Source organism: Ambystoma mexicanum, chromosome 13 (genome assembly GCF_040938575.1).
Source record: "Ambystoma mexicanum isolate Mex_15411 chromosome 13, UKY_AmexF1_1, whole genome shotgun sequence".
In the NCBI taxonomy this organism is placed as follows: domain Eukaryota; kingdom Metazoa; phylum Chordata; class Amphibia; order Caudata; family Ambystomatidae; genus Ambystoma; species Ambystoma mexicanum.
Window position 1 is genome coordinate 491,278,896 of NC_090938.1, and position 23,200 is coordinate 491,302,095.

Below are 23,200 nucleotides of genomic sequence, written 5' to 3' on the forward strand. Positions count from 1 at the left end.
GCCGGAGAGCCACCTGGAGATGGAAGCCTTGGAAAAGGCCTTTCCATGGTTCACAGGACCAAAGTTTACGAATAGTTGAGTTGTCTTCCGGAAACTCTTTGTGCGTGCCGCATAGAAATTCAGCGCTCAAGCTACATCCAGCGAGTGCAAAGTTCTTTCAGCCGGTGACGAAGGTTTTGGAAAAAACGCAGGCAACACCAAAGGCTTGTTTAGGTTCAATTCCAACGGAACCTGTGGCATGAAGGAGAGGTGTGTTCACAGCACCACCCTCAATTCATGAGTCAGATATGGCTGTTTGCAGCAAAGGGCCTGAATCTCACCTACGATCCTGGCAGAGGTGATAACCACGAGAAAAGCAGTCTTCCACGAAAGGAACTTGAGAGGGGAGTGATGCATAGGCTTGAAAGGAGCCCCCATGAGCCTTGTCCGCACCACATTGAGTTCCCACGCCAGGGCAGGGGCCTTCACCGACGGGAACGAACGGAACAGTCCTTTGAGGAACTCCTCGACTAGACATTGGGACCAAAGAGAAGCCCGTCCGGAAGACCTGGTGTAGCGGGAAATAGCCGCCAGGTGCACCTTGATGGAGGCGTGCCCTAGCCCCGTCTTGGCCAAGGACAACAAGCACAGAAGAATCTAAGTGGCCGTGACCCTTAGAGGGATGATCTTCTGCGTCTGGTACCACGTCGCAAAACATTTCCGATTGTGCCCGTAACACTTCAGATGAGACGGCGCTCTGGCCCTGGCAAGGACCTCCCTGCAGTCTGCAGTCTGCCGGCAGCCCATACCCTCCAAACTGAAAGGCTGTAGGAGCCAAGCCTTCAGGTTCAGCAATCCTGGGTTGTGGTGCAGGATTGCGCCTCCTTCCCTGGTGATCAGATCTGCAACCACTAACAGCGTGACTGGAGGCGACGTCGACAGGCTGAGAAGGTCCAGGTACCAAATCTGCCTCGGCGACGAGGATCATACTGCATCGGCACTGTTTGAGTTGATCGATGACTCACAGCAGGAGAGGCAACGGAGGGAACGCATACAGAAACAGGCCTTCCCACGGGGAGGAGAATGCGTCCCCCATGCTCCTCGACTGGTGGAACCTGCTGGCGAATCTCTGACATATGTAGTTTGTCGCCATCGCCAACAGGTCGATCTGTGGTCTGCCCCACCTGAGGAAGAGGCTGTCCACTTGATCCTGTCAAAGCTCCCACTGTGGCAAGAGTGCAGCTACCGGCTGAGCGAGTCGGCGATGGTGTTCTGGACTCCCACCAGGTGAAAAGGAATGAGGAGCATCCCCAGGGCAACGGCCCAGTGCCACAAATCCTGCGCCTCTCTGGAGAGCGCCAGGGATCTGGTACACCCTTGCTTCCTGATGTAGAACATCATGGTGGTATTGTCTGTGAAGACCCTCACCACCTTGCCTTTGAGGGACGGAAAGGAATGACTTGAGGGTCCAAAATACTGCTCGCAGTGCCAGGACATTGATGTGGAGATCCTTCTCCTCAGGTAGCCACAGGCCTCTGGCGTGGAGACGTCAGGTGTGGGCTTCCCAGCCCTTCAGGGAGGCGTCTGTGGTGACCGTCTCCTGGTCTGGGCAGGGGGCTCTGGAAATCAGTGCACCTGGAGATATTGGAGTGCACACCTCACCACCTTATAGTACGACAGAACTCCTCGTCGAGAACAATCCTGTCCGCGAAGCTCCCGGACACCTGGATCCAGCAAGCGTCCAGGAATTCCTGAAGGGGTTGCATCCGCAATCTGCAGAGTCTGATCAGGTAAATACACATCATCATCATGCCGAGCAGCAACTTGATAGTCCGCATCGTGGCGATCTTCAGTGCCAACAGTCGTTGCACCTTGCTCAGTATGGCTGCTATTCACTCTCGAAGGGAACCGCCAGGCAGCAGGACACTATGTTGAGCCTGGACCCCAGGAACAGTGCAGTCTATGATGGAATCAAGCAGGACTTTGGATAGTTCACAGAGAGCCCCTGTTAGGCAGAATCCTCTGCAGTGCCCACTACGGAACACTACAGACAATTAAGTCTACAAGTGGCAGTACAATTTCACCTTTGGTACAAGCCTGTACTACACAGTTATAGTGGTAGTAGTAGTGGAGCAGCAGCCAGAAAATGAGCAGTAATATGAATTACACAAAGGACTACGATTACTGTGACTCAAACAAACACTGACTCAAGGTTTCTGGTTAAAAAATGTAAGTACATTTATTTTTAAACCATCTGTCCACAAAACACTTCACTTCTATTAAACACAACCACACTCTAAAATATACTACACACAACCAATTCCTTTGGTTCAGGTCAATTCAAGGTAAGTACATTAGGATTTGACAGGCCAGTGTTGTGAAACAAAAGACGTTACCGGGGGTTAAGAGGCGCTCACTTTTTGACAGTAATGACAGTTCGGTCTTACGAAAGAAAAGCATACCTGCGGGGAGAATTGTAACCGTAGTCAAAACACAAGCACATTGAATAAAAACCAAGGCAAAGGGGATAAAAACCATAGGCAATACTTTTGTCAAGGCACATGAATCACAGGACGTATTCTAAGACACAGATAAAGTCAATAGGCCTGCGCCAGTGTCAAATGGAGCAGGGCTCCGATGTCGAGGATCAAACAATCAGAACAGTTTGAGATTAACGTTGCCAGGAGTACTTGGATATTGTCAAAGGGGGGGAAAAGTTATAAGAGGGAAGGAAGAAAGGACAAGCCTTTGGCAAGGAAAAGGGTTCACCCAGATTCCTCAAGGTCAGACGGACAGAACGACCAAATGGACACAGTACCTTATTCAATTGAAGAAAAGCTGGTGCTACGGCAGTTGTTCCTGCAGACTCACGGATCCTGGAGCTTCAGTCGTGGGGACAAGAAGGACGACGTCTGGAGCAATCTGCACTACCCAGGGATGAGGCCAGCAGCAGCAAAGCAACTGTGAATAAAAGGTGCGCTCCTTTAAAATAGGAAGGAGAGGGCTCTTCTGATGGCTATTTGGACCACTACAGCTTTGTGCAGCGATTTGGACCCAGAAGAGGATTCTCTGGCTGTGGAAGATGAGCTGGTTGATCCCACCAGGCCCAAGGAAAGAAGACTCCGGACTGGATCTTCTCTGTCGTTGAAGCGTAGATAGCTCAGGACTGCAGCAGGGCTTCACCGGGACTCGGGAGTTGCAGCAATCGTCTTTTTCTTCGCTTCTCTTCGGTTCTTGTAGTTCCAGTGGCGACTCTGACTTCCAGCCCAAGAGTCCTGCTTTTTATGCAAAAATCACCCATTCAGACAGGCTGGCTGTCAATCACACAGCAGGGGGTTTGTCCAGCCCGGACAACCACCCCAGCCAATGGCCACAAAGTGCGACTTGGGTCTCCAAGGAGACCCTGTGCAGGGGGTTACTAAACCCCTCCCTCACATTGAGCCCACCTAGACACCCAGATGCCAAAGGAGGGCTTCTTCGTAGAAGCCCACCAAAGGACGGCGAACAAAGAAGGCAAGCCTGGTTTGCCACGCAAAGTTAAACACAAGAAGGATATTAACAAAAAGAAAAAGTATTTGGTCAAGCAGGGTTTATGTTCGAGGCTAATACAATAGCCTAAAACAGTACCACGTTTATATAGTATAATCAAGGTAGAAAAGTTAGGGTAGATACCACTGCCACCAGCCAAGTCTTAGTGTTAAGGGGGGACCAAAAAAGGCTCCAGGAGGTACAGACAAAAAGGGATCAGAGTTAATCCTTTCCAATACTCCATGTAAAATGGGGGGTTCTGGGTCTGTAGTTTAAATAACTACATAAAGTAAATGGTAACTTTACCTGTTTCTGGGGGACAGTAGACAGCCCCAGAAAAATATAGTCAGTGGGAAGTCTTTGGAGTAGTGTGGCTCCAGAGCCCAAGATCACACAAAGAGTAGAAGTACACATGGCAAAAACAGATTTAAGAGTGGGAAAACGGTTCACACTCTTACCAGGTGTAAGAAATAAACCCCAGAAATCCAGCAAAGTTGCCGAGGGACTCTCTAGTTATGGGAAATTAGCCATAAATGAGAATTCTCCCTAACAGCCCCAGACCCGTCAGCAGCTGGGCGGTCCTCTAAGTGTGTTCGACAGCGGCTTCCCTTGACTAGGCCCAGATGAGCCAGTCGTCGAGGTATGGGTATACATGTATCCATTGTAGACGTAGATGGGCCGCCACTGGTGCCAGGCACTTCGTAAACACCCTGGTCACCGACTTCAGTCCGAAGGGAAGGGTCTTGAATTGGTAGTGCTGTCCCTGTCTGACAAAGCAAAGGAACTTCCGATGCATCACGTGAATGGGGACGTGGAAGTAAGCGTCCTCTAGATCCAGCAATGTCAAGAAGTCTCCTTACTCCAGCTGGCTGAGCACATGCTGCAACATGACCATCCTGAATTTTTGGGACTTGAGGTACTTGTTTAGACGTCGCAGGTCGAGAATGGGCTTCCAGCCCCAGGTCGTCTTTTTCACCAAGAAGTATTTTGAGTAGACTCCAGAGCAGTGGAGTCGCTTTGGAACCAGCTCTATCGCCCCTTTTCATAGCATGGCCCGCACTTCCTGCCGGAGCTGAGGGATGTGCTGCTTTTGCAGGGCCACCGGTGGTATCTGCAGACACACCTGCTCGAATTCTCGAGTGTTGTCCATGGGCGAGAGCGTCCAGCACCCATCAGTCGGTGAAGATCTTTACCCACTCACTGACGAAGCCCGCCAGCCGGCCTCCCACCAGGGTGCATGGGCAGGGGCCTGACGTCCTGGCCGGTTCAGTCTTGCTTCGGGGCCTGCGTGCCGCCCTGGGAGTGACGGCGGCGGCCACCTCCGAAAGCCTTGGAACAACCCCGTACACCACCTGGGTCGTGGACCGGGAGGGCTGGCTCTAAGTGGATGAACCCCCACCGAAGCCCTTCGATCTGCCAGATTTCCCGTCTGAGGCACGAAAGGAAGGACAATGTTGTTGAAGCATGCCAAGGGCCCGGGCCGTCTCTGTGTCAGTCTTGATGGCTTGCAACGATTCGTCGACTGCCTTCCCAAAAAGACTGTCCCTGTCGAAAGGCATGCCAGAACCCTCATGCCCAAATTTGGTGGCTTTCAACCAGCCACGACGACAGAGGCAGGCACCGTTCCCCTTCAGAATCCCGTGCCTGCGATGTCCAGGGCCACGGTGATGGCATGGTCCGATGGCACCTCACCCTCCTGGAGAATCTCCTGTGCCTCGACCCGCTTGTCGTCGGGGAGAAATTCCAGCAGTGGCGCCATCTTATACAACAGCTCCCTGTCGTATCTGGCCAGGATCGCAAGAGCGTTCGCTGCTTTGACCGTTGTCGCCGAGTAGATCACTTTCATACCCACAGCGTCCAACTTCTTCCTCTTGCTGTCTGGGGGAGCTGAGGCTGAAGATGAGGGGTTTAATTACTTCTTCTTAGCAGCCGTCAAGACCACAGAGTCCGGGGAGGGCTGCGACCCGCAGGCACTTGGGTGCAGAATCCGGCACCTGGTACTTCTTTTCCAGCCTGTATCTTTTCGCCGGGGCTGAGGAGCGATGCCTCATCAGCGCCAGGCCCTCATCCCAAACGTCATCCAGGAGAGGCACTGCTAGAATGGTCTTCCTCTGCTGCTCTCGGCACTGGGAAAGGAAACCTTCCTTCTTGGTCTCTTCTGGCGTCAGCTGGAAGAGCTCAGACATACGAGTGACCATGGCATGGAAAAAACCCACTTTGTCCGGGGGAGAACATCTCAGCAGCAGGGAAACACTACCGCCGCCCTCATCTGTGTCCGTCGTCGCTGTGTCCATCCCCGTATCCCCTAGTGGGGAGGGCATGTGAGACGGTTGATGAGGTGGCGTGGGGTGCCCATTCCTCCTCTTCGCCGGCGGGGGCGCAGTGCAGTGCTGCATCCTCTCCTGGATCTCCGACACCAGCATGTGGAGAGTTGAAAGGATGTCCAGCGATATGTCCCTGGGAGGTGTCGGGGGGGGGGGGGGGGGGGAGTAGGCTTGTTGGGCCCAGCGCCTATGTTGTGGAGGTCTCTGCCATCGTTGGCTCGGCCGTAGTCATCCCCCTCGGCGATTTCGCTGTCGTCGCCGTTCCCCGCGGCCTTTGGGACCGTGTGAACAGGCACCCTGTCCTCTTCATCTGAAGAGGAAATGTCCGTGCCGTGGAGCATGGTAGAGGCCTCCACTGCCCCCCCCCCTTTATTGCGTCCTGAGGGGTCGGGCTCGGGGATGGCATCCTTTTCTCTGGCGTTTTCTCCACAGGCTTGGCCGAAGCCTCTCGCCTTGGTGGGAGGGCCACTCTGGGCGCCGTCAGGGTCTCCTGGACCGGGTCAGCCCCTTGCACCTTCGAGAAGGCAGCCGCCCCCAACTCGATCGTCGAGGATGACTTTGCCTGCACCACCTGGGCCTTCAGCAGCAGGTCGGATACCTTACTCTACACCTTGTTCTTATCCAACTTCTCCTGCTGTTTCCCTGGGTTAGCCGACTTCCTCTTTGAGGAGGAGCCGGAGCGATGACTGAGATGGAGGGAGACGGTGAAGATGAGCACGCCCTGCTCATCGCGGGACTCGCTTGCACAGCGACCCCGACGGAAATGGACTTGCCGTGCTTGGCCTCGTCTTGGGCCCCCACGGATGGAGCGCCCTCAAAGGACTTAGAACCTCGCTCCTCGGACCGGCCGGTCCAGGGTGAGGCAGGCCCCTGCATGCCAGACGGGGTAGAGGCTTTGGCGTTGAGCCACGCAGTCATTCTACTGTGATGATCCTTGACAGTGCATTTGGAGAAACCAAGGCAGATTTCACAGTCTGCTTCATTGTGGTCCGGATGGAGACAGTAGAGGCACTGGGAGTGTTTGTCCTCCACCAACACATTCCTCAATCCGCAGCTGGAGCAGAGTTTGAAGAGGGAACCCCCGTCCTCCTCCTCCGAAAAGGTCCGGTGTGCGATGTAGGCTCAATGTCCTTGTGGAATCTTCAATGAAACTCTCGACGATTCTTGCACTTGAGGGTGCATTGAAAGATGCTGACAAACGGATCCCCGCTGGCCGAGCAAAAGAGCACACAGGCTCTATTGGACAAAAATAGGAACTCTAACAAAAAAAGCGTGCAAAGGTAGAAAAGCTCACAGAGCAAAACACGTGGACTCAACACTTGAACATGCAGTAAAAATCTGAAGATGACTCCCAGAGGAGGGGCTTAGGGAGAGGGCAGTCATTGGCTGGGGGCAGTATGACCCAGAGCTCCGTGATTGGTTTATAGGAGAAAGACAGTTTGTAAGTGAAAGTGAAACTGTTTTTTTCTTTTACCAAGGATTCCCGGCATGACGACAGGGAATATTCATGAGCATGTGAATCCATGCCAGACCCCATTCTGGAGAAGAGGAGGCCTCCTGGAGCCATTCTTCAGATCTATGTGGGAGCCAAGAATCCTAACTTGTAACGCTCACCTGATTCCCGCAGAGGCGCCGGTCTTGACTGGGTGAATGCCGTATCTTCAAAGGTGATGTGTAACACGGTTGGCTCTTTGGGCTGGACCTCTGTGCACTGTATGTCTGACTCGAAGAGTAAGATGTCTGCAGATAGAAAATATGGGATTAATGAACTGGGGTTATTGGGTGCCTCTCTCCTCTTCCCTTTCTCTTCTCCTGTAGAACCCCAAAGGTTAACACCCTCACCTTAGGTAAGTGAACGCCGAGCTCTCCATCTGCCTCGGGGCAGGGTGCCGTAACCAGTTTCTTCACTGGATAAGGGTGCAGGCCTCTTGACCTCAGAGGACTGCTGTCCGTCGTTAACTGCACGAACGGTAAGTTCTGGGCACTTCAAATGTCTTAAAAGTCTTTTGTAATGATATCTCTTGTTTTGCAGGGTTCCGGCGATGGCGGGCTGATGAGAGTTGAGGATCGAACCCGCGTGAGGAATAGAAGCGCCTGGAAGCACGTAAGTAAGCGCTTGTAGCCTGCTTCACGATGCGCACTGTCCCTTTTATCTTGCAGGTACAAGTTTGGAGCTTTAGAGAAGCTGAAGGGTGCTGGAATACCCACTGGATTCGGCGTGGGAAGGAGTAATGGCACGTGAGTAATAAAGTTGCCCAATGTCTTTAAACGCACCTTCTTTTGTCTTTCAGATGCGGGATGCAGCGCCGAAGGCCTCCGGAGCGTGCGAAGAGCTGGTAAGCTTTTGTCTTTCAGATGCCGGAATGCAGTGCGAAGACCTCCGGAGCATGCGAAGAGCTGGTAAGCTTTTGTCTTTCAGATGCCGGAATGCAGCGCGAGGCGTTGGTGACAGCCGATGGACCAGGTAAGAGATGCGCTGCCACTGAAGACCGTAGTGCTAACCTGTTCTTTCTTTGTCTTTACAGGTGCTGCTGAAGACTGGATTCCAGGATGGTAAGCCTTTGTTCCCTTAGGCCCAGGATCAGAAGCAGAAGACAAGATGAGCGTTCTGCTGCAGAGAATGCAGAATAACGCAAAGCAAGATTCATCCATCGGGTGTGGTTTAAATAGCCTCCTGTAGTGCTTAGGTGTCTCCTTCCACAGCCACGCCTAAGAAAAGAGTTCCTGCTTTCCAGAAGAGTTCCAGTGTTCTGAACCTAGGGAGTGGCTCCTGCCCCACCCAACAGGAAAAGTAGTCCCAAACAGAAGAGGATCAGGGGTTCAACTGGCAGGTAAGTAAGCAGCATGGTCTGCTGCAGGTAAGTCCACCCAAGCATTATGAGCCCGGCGCTTCCAGCGCTGGGACTGGGCATCTTTATGAGCCTGGTGCCACTGGCGCCAGGACAGGGTCCAAAAGGTCCCAATTGGGACTGGCTGGCACTCGGAACCGGGGTTATGGGTCTGCTTCCAAGGGAGTCGGGCAAGTCCTGATCTTTTGGAAGCAGAGATCATGACATAACTAGAGTAGCCCGTTAACGACCCGTGGACGAATTCTGCAATGGACCAGCATCCCCTCAAGTAATTGACCCACTGAAGTCCTGCTCCTCTACTTGATCTCCAAAGACCCTCATCAATGTTTCAGCCCTTGGACTAGTGGGACCAACTAGTCTTGATTTATCAATGATCCAGCCCCTCAGAGATTTTGGAAGTGTCCAGTAACTGCCCAGTGAACTGACAAGCTACCTCATGGTCTACCACTTCAGAACCATCGCCGTTCTGCATGCAGGCCGGAACATTTGTGATTGCCAGCTTGTGCCAAAAGTCACCTGCTCCTGAATTTCCATCCTGTAAAGTGTCCTATAGAAGTCTGCATTTCTTCGACTCGGCTTACAGCTGCATTTGTACCAGACAAAAGAAGCCTCGAACCAGCCGCCCCTGAGTACCTCTCACCCGAACAAAGGGAGGAAGACTGCACATGCCCAGCGTCCCTCAGATGACCCATCGTGATCCTGGGACAATAGGAGTCAGGGGAGTAAGTAAGCATACCCATGCCTGTCCGTCCCTACCCCCAACCACCCCACCCCACCATGTCCTCCATAGGATCACACTGGAAGCAAAGCTCACTCTTCTATCGCTCTCTTATTTACCTTTGGTTGTCAAACCTTGGTCAAGGATCATGCTCCTGGGCTAGCATTGGATCTGGAAGACGGAGGAGAGTGTACCTGTCTTCTGGTAAATTGTTGCTGATCTTGAAATTAGTTAAAATTAAAATACATACCTGCTAGAAATCCTGTGCTGAAACCTGTGACTTTTGGGCACTAAGCACCATACATCTTAGGGTTTGACTAATGTATGAGGAATGGCACTTGTGACTGGTTCTCATAATTTCATCTTCATCTGCATTACTTAACTGTTTCACCCCGTTCGTTATTTAATGATGTATTATGAATGAGCATACTGGTAATTGTATAGATTTCATTTAAATGATATTTTGTTATGGCACTACCTGCTGGTTTCATTTTTCAGTGTGTTGGTATGCATATTGGTAATGATACTCAGTTGGTGATGGAGTAATCAGAAAATCTCCCTCTTCTGGTGTGGCCATTATTTATTCCTCTGGATCTAAATTATCTCCCCATACCGAATTTGATCATTCCCCATATCTCGCATATCTTGGGAGTCAGAATAGGTGTTTCGGTTTGACCTCGAAAGGGTGGGTATCCTATCCATCTTCCCCTCAGTCCTCCTCAGACTCCAAAAAGTCAAATAAGCCCTTCTGCTGCACCGCTGAGGACGGTTTCCTCAGTGTAGGTCCCTATACCAGTCATTCTTCTACGCTTCTGCTAGGCAGCAGTTGCGGGCTGCCTCATCGCCTCGACCCTGCACATTGGGTGACCCTTGGTGCCCCTCTCCTCCTCATGGATCAGAAGGTAAGCCCCCCCCCCCCCATCTGCCTTTTTTCTTGACTTTTTACCTGATGCTCACAGCAACATACCCGTGACAGAGGACAGGAAAGATCATCACGCTTAACAAGCTTTCACCTGTATCTTTATTTGATTAGATCTGTACTGCAGTGCAAGCCGCTATTCCAAGATGTTGGCCCGCATTCGGAGCACTGGAGTGCTTTGTGCTGTGCCCTTATTGGCTGCTTTTCCACTCTTCTCAGACAATTTGTATGCCGCCAGGCTTGGCTGGCCATCCACCAAAGGCCTGACCTTAAGGCCTCCGTCTGCTCCCTAACCGCTACCGAAACGCTGCCCGCTTACCCCCACACCCCTCTGGTCCCCCATGATGTCATTCTGTGCACGCTTACCCCACCCCCCTCTGGTCTCCCGTGATGTCCTTCTGTACCCCCTCCACCCTCCCTTTGGTCCCCTGTGATGATGTTGTGCTCCCCTCCCAACCCCCGCTATCCTCTTTATGTCCTTCCCCCTCCCAGCATGCTTTCCAGCTCTCTTCTTCCCGCTTCCGCTTTCTTCCACCCCACCCTACACCTACTGCAGGAGTGGTCTTGATTCACTATGGTTTTTTCACCATCTCCGACCTGTTGCCAATGCTTGGATTTGACTTTATGGATACATTGACTTTGGTGCTTCACCTTCTCAACTCTCATGCTGGACGTCCCTGGATCTCGTACTCGGGTTGGCCCTGAATCACACTCTGCCCATCGTCTTCATGAATCCTTGCCTACATTTTTCTGTTCCCTGCAACATTGCGTTTTATTGACCTCTGCATCTGTATCTCGCTCTCCCCTCTGTTTCTCTGCTCTTTTTCACTGTTTTATTCTCCGTTCTCTCCTCCTCTCCCTTCCTTTTTTTTTCTTTGCACTTACTCTATCAGAATTATCCTTGGACCTAGTACAATAGCAACAATTGTTTGTCTCCTCCCCCCTCCCATACTCGTCCCTGCCCTTCCAGCACTATCTGAAATGTCGTCAGTCCTAGTACTATAGTCGCTTGTTTTGTTCTTCTCCCTCCTTTCTCCTCCCCTCTTACATTGTTCCGGTTCTACCAGAAATGTCATCAGTCCTAGTACGGTAGTCACCTGTCTGTTTCCCATTTCCTTCCCATCTGTGTCTAAGCTTTTGCATTATCTGAAATGTCGCCAGGCCGAGTACCATAGTTATTTCACATTCTTGTTGTTCGTGGCCTGTAAGAATGTCATTGTATTTTCCCCTGTTCCCTCCCTTGCGTTGAAGCACTGTGAAACACATTGCGTATATGTGTTATATAAATAAATTATCATATTTTTTTGTTACTGTGCTTTTAGTTTATATTCCGTTAAGAACAAACTTTTGCACATTTAATATATAAAATACAAAATCACATTTATCAATCCAAGAAATTAACAAAAATCAAACATCACAATAATAAGCATACAAATAAAATGTTCTATATTCAGAGCATACAATCATACAATCTGATTGTCAAGAGTTGCTGATTTCCAAATGTTACAGGCTGCTGCGTTAACTACAATGGAGTCAACGCTTATTAAGGCCACCCAAAATTGGTCCATGCTTATATTATCTATTAAGCGCACAAATCCCCAAATTATTTACTATAGAGTACATTCAAAGCTGGACACGATGTCAATAAGTGTCTGCTGGTCTCTACTTCCCTAGCACAATGCCTGCACATGTCACCTTGTTCAATTTTGGCCCACTTATTCCTATATTCCTTTGTCTCCAGTATATTGAACCTCAGTTGTATTGTAAATCTTCTGAGGGCAGGGTTGGACAGGTTTGATAAGTAACTTCGAGGTTGACCCTTCTTAAAAGCCTGCTGAGAATATTTTCTGTATCTACTGAGGCTGCTCAATCTGTCTATCGCATTGACCATGTCTGACTCAGATATTTTCCTTTTTATCAATGATAGGCAGTCTGGTCGCTCACGTATTATGTCCATGGTAAGGCCTAGGTTCGACAACAGGTCTTCCGTGAAGGTCTTTAACAAAGTTATTTGGACGGCTTTTGGTCAAATCTTCGCCCAGTAATTGAAGTAGGTGGTTTGTACCCAGTGACATCTTGTCCATTTTAAGATAGAGCAATATCCTTTTGAATGCCCAGCTTGAAGATAATGGCTGCAAGCCATACTCCAAGAGCAGAGCCTCCACTGGGACACCTCTCAACATATTCATAATTGTCCGAAGGCATTTGGCCTCCAATTTATTAAGCCAGCCAATTTCCCGGGTTGACAATCTCAAGTGCGTACAAAATAGCAGGACATATGCTTGTCTTAAATTTGTATAAACCCTTCAGTGTTACTGCCACCCCTGTGTTCCAGATATGATTTTATGGCTGCCCATCTCCTCCAATTTTTGTATAGATATGATCTTCATATTTGGAGGCAGATGGGGTGGACCATATTGGGAAGCCCAAGTAGATAACTTCCTTGACTGTGTCCAAGGTTGAACTATCCAAATGCCGCTGTGGGTTCTTTGAGTTGTTTTGGAAGTCCTTCAGACTATTTTTGTTTTGATCTTATCACCATGTGATTTTCTTTTGCATACTGGTTTAGGGCATTATATCATATCATATAACAGGCAGTTGGCTGCATGTTGTCTTTTTGAATCTTCCTTTAAAAGAGCAGACTTATGATTAGAACATGGAGTGTTTCCCGGCATCGGAACTAGCGGTACAATGCATTTTTGTTTTGTTCAACTCCTTGCATTTTGAGGTGGAGGGCCTGCTTTCCGAGTGCAGATGTTTATATTTTGAGCAATGTTACTGTGCAGCCTCTTGGTTTTGTTTTCTCCATAAGTTGCCTTGAAGGTGAGTCTTCAGAGCTGGGGGCTTACTGCAAGGCATTACCTGCTGGCGCCTTGACAAGTGGTTGTCCGGGGTCTGTAAGTCCATGGTTGATTTCTCGATATCGAAAGATGCACTGTTGTGCTGGTCTCGCCCATCGCCAATTCTGCCTGCGTGGATTAATTAGCCCAGTGTATCCGTCAGCGGTCACTTAAGGTCTTGGGGTCAAACTTTTGACATGCCAGGCAGTAGTCCTCGATATGATCTCGAGGAAGACAACTGTTGCACACTGTTGTGCCGTTTCCTTCCAGGGAAATTTAGCGTTACGCCCAGGACAACATTTAAAGTTGGTGTTCTCCATTTGGGGGACAGGAATCTAGCATAACCAATAACATGAAACGGGAACAGAGGCCTTATTTGTATAATGTTCCGCCCCCGCATACCGCTCTCCCTACTGAATACGCATTACGTTTTCTTCGTTTAAACAATTTTTATTATATTTTCAACCGAGGGTACAATCTACATGACCGCACCACCTTAAGTTTGAAGAGTACCAAGACTGTCAGCTTTAGCTTTGGCTTTGTCCGGCATTGATCGTCTGAAAACCATGTTAATCGGGAGTAGCCGCAATGGAGAACTTTTTTTGGCCTGTTATGGTATAGCCGATTTGTTTTTGTTCTGCAGCCTAATTTAGTTGCAATTGTACGGTATATAGATTACAGACTATTCCTTTACCTGGTCTTTTTCTGAGCGAGAATGATGAAAAATGCATTACTGTATTTGAGAATGACTTTGAAACAGCATTTAAAGCACATGCTATTTAACCAGAGCAATTGGGTTTACTTTAAACTTGTGCTGACTGTGCCTAACCCTTGCCTTTGTTAAGAAGGTGCACTGTACTTGGTCCTCTTTATTAGTTAACCCATCCCTTTTTAACCGTGATTAAATGGGCATACAATTCTCAATTCCTTAATTAGAAGATGCTTTCTGAACATGTACTACTATACAAAAACAAGGGGGGTCCTGGGAGTCCTTCTGCCGTCCAATAATTCCCCGTTTCCAGAGTCTTACCCAGATTCTTTAACTCACTATCTCTTTCACAGAGCAGAAATATCCATAACATATCAGTCTTTGTCCTGCCCTCGGGCAGTCCAGCACCGAAATGCTGGGCAATTCTCCTCTGAACAAGAGTACCGACAGCAACCCTAGACATATGTTTCGGCCTTGTTGGGCCTCATCAGTAGGGAGGAGCTGTGCCTCTCTAAGGAACAGTGAGCAAGGGGTCCACGTCTGGATTACCCTAGTAACTTGGGGTGAGACCCAAAGTTACTTTAATTATGCCAAAACAAGTCCCTCTGCCGGCACAGCTCCACCCTACTGATGAGGCCCAACAAGGCCAAAACACATTTATTCAGAGGAGAATTGTCTGGCATTTCGGTGCTGAACTGCCCCAGGGCAGGACAAAGACTGATATGTTATGGATATTTCTCCTCTGTGAAAGAGATGGTGAGCTAAAGAATCTGGGTAAGATCTCAAAACGGGGACTTATTGGCTAGCAGAGGGACTCCCAGGACTCCTCCCACCTTGTTTTTGCATGGACTTCCATACAGCAGTTTGAAATGGGTGTGGTGTTGCTTAACCAGTTCAGATTCTATTTAGCGTTTAAATATTTGAAACGCTGATCCATTTGTTTTGTAAAGATGGACCTTTTCCATCATACATGATGCCCCCTAAAAGAATATGGTACCTTTTTTGTGATTGCTCCCTATGCTTACTAAGGTTATTTTAATAGGCAAATGATCTATTTTTATACCAGAGCTCTGTTTGGTATGACTCCTAGCAAATATTATATACCTAAGTTCTATATAGAATGTATAATTTTAGAGATTTCCTTTGTGGGGGAATTATCTATGCATTTGTTCCCCTACTGGTGGTGCTCTGTGGCTTAAAGAGTGTGCTGCTGTGTGAGGATGAATTCACTTTTTTAAACCTACCACCTTGTGCAGTAAGTTAGATCTTTCTGCTGGCAGAATTAAATGCAAACCTTTATGTTCTATGCTCACTTGCCACAGGTATTTCTCTCGTCAAAGAATGTCTGACTGGCTCTGAGACAGTATTTGTTCTGCATAAAATTGATGACTGTCATGCTTCCCTTGCTCTTACTTTTTGAATATTTCTTAGATCTATTGTCTGATTTCTATATAAAAAGTAGGATTCAGGTTGACAAAAACTGCATGAAAAAGTGCACACTTTACAAAAGGCGGCTATAAAAACATCTAGAACCAGGTTCTCTAGATTAAAAGCTTTTAAGGTAGATTAGAGATGCACACTTGAGCAACATGCCCAAAATACACACGATTTGGGCACGGTTTGGCACCATGCCCAACATATGCTTATTGTTTCAAAGCACATCACTGCTGGATGCCTGCTCATGTTTTTACGCACAACTCATTTGTTGACTTTTCCCCATCTCAGATGGGAGCTAGTCGCCCCTGATGAATTTGTAGCTTCAGCCTTAAATCAGTGGGCTAATTGTCAGTATTCTAAGAAAACGGTGAAAAGTGACTCTCTCGCCCTTGTAGACGCCTCTGGCTGAATTTGCAATTATAACAATTAGTTGCAGGTCCCGCTTTGTGTAGATTTGCCATGCAATACATTACATAATTTACAGGCCTACAATTGCTCCCTTCGCTTGAAGGAGAATTTAAACTCACCATGTAATTTCAGACGTGTACATTACTTTCCCTGGAGCTCCATGAACGCATGTAAAACACTTAATCAGCCATTTCTCATTTAGCACACATTGAAGTAAAAAACGATACTGCATCTTTTGAAGTTGTATTCACAAGATATAAAACTCTTAAAGCATTGATTTTTTTCTTATTTCTCTCCAATTTAACTGGGAATCATTTTACAGGTTATCTGGTACAGTGTCATTCAATTACTTCATGCATCTCTATACTATACATCAAAACAAATCCCTGTAAACCAGCAGCACGTATCTTCTAACAAGAGCTAGCATTTTAAAACATCAGATAATGTCTGGCTTTTAGACAATTACTTATTTTTAAGCCTTATGAATTCTTGAAATTGCACAAGCAAAAACATGTTTGTCAAATTAAGCTTGATTAGTTAATAAAATACTTGTGCCTGGCCAAAAATGTATTTCAGCTAATGAACATTTTCTATCTCTGTTTGCTGTTCGTGTGTTCAAATCTCTAAAATATTACACCCCATTACAGTTGCGGTCATGTGCATTCATTCTGCAAGGTTTTAAGGATGCTCAATGGACTGCTAATGTGCAGTATGCAATGCCTATGTGTTCGTAGAATGGCTTATACACTGCACTTTGGATCTTTCATCTTTTTTATTGTGCAGTAGTTAATTACAAGCTTTTAACACATGATATGATATATTTTATTTATATTGCACCTATACACAAGTGTTTCAGGGCGCGACAAAGCAAGGGAGGGGTAGAAGGGAGAACAAAAATGATCTTACTAGGCCCAGTGACATTGAGAATGATCAAGCGCAGGGGAGAGGGAAGGGGGGGGAGCGCATAGGTAAAAATAAAACAAAAAAAGGAAAACAGAAGAAATCATTCATAAGTTCAAATAGTCCATTCTAAAAAGAATAATAAACGAGTACCTATGTACAACTCAAATATAAAAAAAACATCCGTAATGTGGCCAAGAGAGTAATCTGTTAACACAGGAAAATAAAGATAAAAGGTTCTTTAATCTCTGTTTGGTTAAGTCTGCTACAGTAGCCCTGCTTCCATCTCTCTGCTTCCCCTCGCCATCAACACTATGCCTGCTCTGCATTCACTGTTGATTTTTAATTATATTCCCGCTCTTCGGTGGTGGGGCTGAGGGGGCATAATGCAAAGTTTAAAGTTGCTGCCTATTCCAACGAAAACACCACAATTATTTAACTTTAATCAACCTTTGTTTTCGTTATCTTTGGAGTGCCACACTTTGGGCTACTTACCTCCCCTACCCCACTGTGGCTGTTTGGGAATGAGCAGGTTCCCTGAAAACATAATGACTACAGCTACCATAATAGCTTGCAGCAGAATCAACATTGATTGATTACACCTGCACTGGCTCTTTGCTTCAAGTGAGACTGCCTCCCTGATGACGTGATAAGCACAGAAACCGGTAGGAGGGTAAACATCAGTAGCTGGGGAGGTGAATTGTGCAGGGAACGAGAGTGTGCCCCTTCCAACCAGTGATATAACCTCTATTCGCAATCCCCCCCACCCCCACTCACTGTTGATTTTTAATTATATTCCAGATCTTTAGTGGTGGGGCTGAGGGGGCATAATGTGAAGTTAATAGTTGCTGCCCGTTCTAACGAAAACACCACCATGTTTTAATTTTAATCAACCTTTGTTTTTATGTTCCAAAACAGCTGTTTACATTATCCTGATAAGAAACAATTCTATATATCTTAAAGATCAGGATTCTATCTGCTGCAAGCCATTTTGCTTAAGTCAAGTGATTTAATCACACGTGCTGTTTCGGAATTTAAATGCAAACAATTTTTCCGTGTGTGTGCATAGGAGTAATAAAAAAATGGGAGTGCAACAATTTTGTTTAATTCTGTGATATCCTGGAATGTACAAGATCCTTGATATTTTAAACACCCCAGTGAAGACAGAATTGTTATGATTTGACAAGCTTCTGTTGTCAATCCAGTATCATTATTTTATGAATGCACAACTTCTAGACACTATGGTGGTCCTGCATAGCACAAAGTGTTAGTTTGTAGCACAGTAGTAACACAATTTATAACAAGATGTTACCCCTATACGTCTGTGTGTCTGACGAGTATTGAATGTAGTGTGTTTTTCTAAGCAGCTCTGTCCTTGAGATTATAAATGCACATAGAACTTAAGGAGGCCAGGGTGCAAGCGTTGACTGGGAATGTTTTCCTTGCTGCAATATAGGCTGTCACTGGCTTGAAAGTATCCAGAATAATCATATTTCCAGCCAAATACTTTTTAAACTAAAAGCTGTTTGAAAGTGCCTATAGTCAGACCTACGTTAGTCAACTATGCCCAAACTTGCGTTTGGCAACGATACGAAGATTAAAACGTATAGAAAAGAAGAATTGAGTCAAAACATTTATCCTTGGAAGTCGCAGTAATATAAACAGTGGAAGCATGTGCGCATGATGAAAAGTACTGAATAGATTGTAGTTTGATATGGAACACTCCTTTGTGATGAATGGTGTGGCCTGTGGTGAATCGAAGGTTTGTCTTCAGTTCAGAGGGTGCTGGTCTGACAGAGGTTTTTTGTTCTTGACCCATGCCGAGGAGATGAAGTCAAGATTTTCTGAGGGTAGAAATGTCTTTTTTTCTGCTAATCAGGGGTGGGAGAAGGATGGACTCAACAAAGCACTATTGTGACTTACAAACTAAACAGGGTTCCCAAATCGGACTTACGTCTCATTTTCTGCCCCGTTGGTCTTGCTCTTGCGTTGTTTCTGCTCATTGTTTGCAGGCGGGGTCTGGCCCATGGCAGGAGGTTTTCTTTTCGCTAGCAGTTTTCTCTGACGCTCAATTTCTTCCCGTTGAGAATTTATTCGTTCTTGTTGCCTAAAATAAGAAAACTTTAATTTAATGGAAGTAGAAACTCAAAAAGCATAGAGAAAGAGCAGCAGGCCTTGCAAAGATGCAGGCCCACAGACTGGTTAGCAGCTATTTTATGCCCAGGCTTAAGAGGGTTTATCTGAACATATAGCTATGACCTCCATGAATTCTGTGTCCCTAAATATGCTGCACGCTGTCCAAATGGAGATGTTGGTTATTCTGGTATCAAAAATAATCTCCCAGGGCTTTTGTTCAAGCCCCAGAAACGCCACTCTGATCTAAGCAAGCTTGTAGTACGTTCCGATTGACCGCATGCAATCTAAGATAAATGTGGCTGAGCAGCCACGGCATACTTCTCCAGAGGCCATGTGAAGCGACAGAAATACAATACAAGATACTTGTCGATGAAAGCGCGCACACACACACACAAGGTTACAGTTCGATTATTATTACCGTAAGAACTTTATATTATCACAGATGGCACAAGAATCAACAAGTGTCAGAGGCTGTTTCAAAGAGTTTTATTTAAATATTTGTGGGCCCTCTCTACCTCTCGTCTTAATTTGAACGTCCCGCCTAACCCTTTATTAGTATATATAGAATGTTGACCCGTACTGTGTAACACTGCCTTCGACTAGATGTGAAAACCTAAAGGCAGAACGCTTTTTCTCACTATGCTGCCTCTGAGACTTCCTAACTTTCCCCACTCTATCCAGTACATGGGGTTCTACTGGGATATGGAAATTGCCCTCTACAGACACCCTTGTTAGTTTCAGTCTTCCTCTGGTCACGTCCACTCTCACCTCTCCCTCTCCTCCTACTCCCCTTCCTCAATATGTCCCCACCTATCCTCATCCAAATGTTATGTTCTTCTGATGTCTCACTCCTTTTCTCCCTTCCTACATTACTTCTACTCCCTCCTCCACACTACCACAATTCAACTACTCTCTCCTCCTCCTACTACTACTCAGTGACCTTCCTTTCACCCAGTGCCAAACACTTCACACTAACGCCATACGCAGACCTACTAAAAACACTTTCCACACTACCAGGTACGCTCGTCAATGCAGTACCACTTACACTAACTAGACCTTCTCTAGAAATGTTGTCGACACTGCACCACTCATCCTTCCTGCTAGTCTCTTGGTCATCCAACTCCTCCTTCTCTGACATCACCCGAATAACCCACGATGCCCATTTCCTCTTGCCACCTTATATCCTCCTCCCTCCATAGCATTGGTTCACTGTCCCTGGCCAATTGGTCCAATCTTCCACTGCTGAGGTGTGTTCAAGAACCCAAAAGCACTGCCCATTTTCGCTGTGCGAGTCTGCCGTAAAAAAACAATGGTGGCCTGGGAAGACAAATGTTTGTAATCTGGGGCCTGGGTACGGATGCCCTTAAGGTAAGTTACATGGGGAAGGGATTGGACTTTCACCACATTAGGCCTCGGTGGTCTTGCCAGCTGGCTGGCCGTTGCATGGGCACGCCCTTTTTCCTAAGCAGCCCTGCAGGGTCCTGCCTTCTGCACATGGACACCACGGTTTCTCTCTGCTGGTCTCTCTGTCCCGTTGCAGATCTCTGAATACTGAGGCACAGGTTCTCATGGGCGCTACAGCTTTGCTCTCCACATTGTTGATCACTGAATCCCGTGGCACAGGTTGTTGGTGGTCGGATTTTAGCTTTCTTATTTCTGAGGTAGAGAGTTGGGCAATTATTCTAATTCGGAGGCTTCTTGATGGTTTCTCACTGAGATTATGTGTTTCTACGATAAACGGAAAAACACGGGAAAGCATCTTGTATAGGAGATATAGCTTGAGAAAGAGTGTACTGTTGAAATACATGCTGGAACAACGAGGGGCAGGAATTGCTGGCCTCTAAAATGCCACGGTTCTCAGGGATATAACTGGCTCTGGACTTCCCCCTGGTAAGCCTCCTACACCCAGCTGACAGAACGGTTCCCATTCGTACATTTAACAGGTAAGTAGAACTTTTGCTGGTTTCCATGGAGATGTCCGAGCAGTATGTGTTTTTTGCAAGGTCACCAAGGTATGACTCTAGGAAGTTAGCCCAACCAGGCCATATAATGTCCAGGTACCAGCCTGATGCGTCTTGGGAAGTCTCAGGAACTTATTTACTGCAAATGTGCGTTAGGATTTTCGGGAACCACTACTGCTGCAGAGTTCTGTGAAGGGAACATTTGCAGACATGCAAAGGTTTCACACAAAAACAACTGTACTTGAATCTTAGTAGCACGGATGAGCAGTTAAGAACGGGGGGAGGCTGTGGGGGGTATAAAACAGGTAAGAAAGTTAGGGCAGGTGGAGACAACTTTTCTCTCAGTCTGTAATGGGGTTGGAGGTCAAGGGGTCACAGGTGCAGAGGTTTCTTAAGGTGACAACTTTGACAGCTGGGTCTGAATATTGAGCATTTGCCGACTCCATAAGGAACCTTTTGGAAATGGATCATCACCAGGCTGGAGATGGCTGAAGTTGAAGGAACAACTCCTAGATGACCCCACAATGTTGGAGGACCCCTAGGACATCTGGGGCATGACACGCAGTTGAAGTTAACCTGCAAAGTGTCTGCAGACAAAAGGACTAAGGAACACAGGCCTCAAGCTCTACCAAAGCTATCCTTCTTGACGGAGAGCAGCAGCATATGATATGATATGATATGATAGGTTATTTATAACGCGTTTAATACCCAGAGGTTCCTAAGCGCGGCCCCGGGCATCAAACCTGTGTTTCTCTGTGTCGTCTTGCTTCCAAGGCGAGCACGTTGCTGCTTAGCTATCCTCCCGAAACGATAGCAGCAATGTCCCAGGCCCACAGTAAGAATGCATTGAACGATTGACAGAACCGGGCTGCTCCAGGGGCCAGCAACCAATGTCCCTAATTCAGCTGATGTTCCCCAGATACAGGACCACAACTAACTCCTCAAAGCTTAAGGATGTCAATCTCAGCGATGGAGGAATCCAAACTAGTTAGGCCCACCAGTTCTGGGGGCAGATACCATGGAAGGTCTCCCCTGTCAATTCAATAGCATTGCTTTGCCTTGCAGCAGTTGACTTGGCCAATGGGGGTCCCAGTAGCAGTTCCCTGTGGCCTCGGTCATCGGAGCTTGTGTGTGTGTTGAGGGGGAAGGGGGAGGGGTAGAGAGCAACGGAAGCGAGAGCTTGGTGGCGAGCAACAGAAGTCAAAGTATTGGGGGAGGAGGGGTCAACAGAAGCCAGAGCTTTGAGGGGGAGGGGGGAAGTGATGGAAGCCAAAGCTTGGGTGGGGAGAGCAACAGAAGCCAGAAAGTGAATGTGGGGGGTGGCAGAAACCAGACTGAGGGAGGTTTGTGGGTTTCACCTCGACAAATGCCAGATGTTGGGTGTGGGACAGAAGTCAGATGTTTGAGAGGGGGATTAGGACAGAAGTCAGATGAAGCGGGGTGAGAAGGGTGGTCAGAAATTGAGAGGGCATCGGATGACAGGTGTTGAAGGGGGACTTCCCAGAAGCAGATGTTATGTTAAGGGGGGGGGCGTGACAGAAGTTAGACTTTGGGGGTGAGAGGGGAAGGGGGTGAGAGAATACAGTGCTTTTGTGGGGAGAGAGCGACAGAAGCCAGAACTTGGGTAGGGGTGGGGAAAAGTTAAAGAAGCCAGAGGTTAGGTGAGGAAGAGAGCGACAGAAGCCAGAGCTTGAGTGGGGGGTGGGGGAGGAGAAGTGCGACAGAAGCCAGACAGTGAATGTGGGAGGGGGTAACAGAAGCCAGACGAGGGAGGAGTGTGGGTTTGGGCTAGACAAAACAGATGTTGGGGTGAGAGAGGCCATATGTTTGGGAGGGGGATTAGGAAAGAAGCCAGATGTGATGTTAAGGGGGTTGACAGAAGTCAGACCTTGGGGGTGGGTCTGAAGAAAGTGATAGAACCAGAGCTTGTGTCTGGGGTGTGAGTGACAGAAGCCAGAGCTTGGGTAGAGGGAGAGCGACAAAAGCCAGATGTTGGCCAGGGGGCTGGGGGAGAGCAACAAAAGCAACAGCTTAGTGCGGGGGAAGAGCTACAGAAGCTTGAGCTTGGTGTGAGTCCCCCAGGATCCGTCATCCAGGTGGCCAGGACACGGCCATAGCTATTGGATACAGTTCCTGGGGGTGGACCAGTGTGGGAGGATCACCTGGATGGGGGATCTTTGGGGAGTGGGACACCGAAAGGTGAGACGCGGTAACCCCTTTCCTGTAACACCTTTTCCACATCCTACCAGGTAGGATACAGGGAAGCTCAATCCCCCCCTACTCCCCCTTTTCTGACACAAACACTTTCTCATGGACACTTCATCATGAGCAACAACGGACTAACACCAGAACCATATACCTGACATGTCCCAACAACTTAGTCAGGCAAGGTCAGGCAATTACTAATGATTACACACACCTGACTCCCATCACACTTCCCCATACGGATAAAAGGCGGAGCACGAAAGCACACTGAGCGAGGAAAAGCACAC

General features: G+C 47.8%; 1 protein-coding gene across 3 annotated transcripts in view; it reads right to left on the reverse strand.

The window, feature by feature from the left end:
* The window catches only part of TLK2 (tousled like kinase 2), a 2,257,819-nt gene that overhangs the window by 997,320 nt on the left and 1,237,299 nt on the right, over positions 1-23,200 (reverse strand). For all 3 annotated transcript variants that reach the window (XM_069634151.1, XM_069634152.1, XM_069634150.1), the window contains one exon: positions 18,566-18,718. In XM_069634151.1, the coding sequence (XP_069490252.1) occupies positions 18,566-18,718 (153 nt within the window). The remainder of the gene's footprint in view (positions 1-18,565; positions 18,719-23,200) is intronic.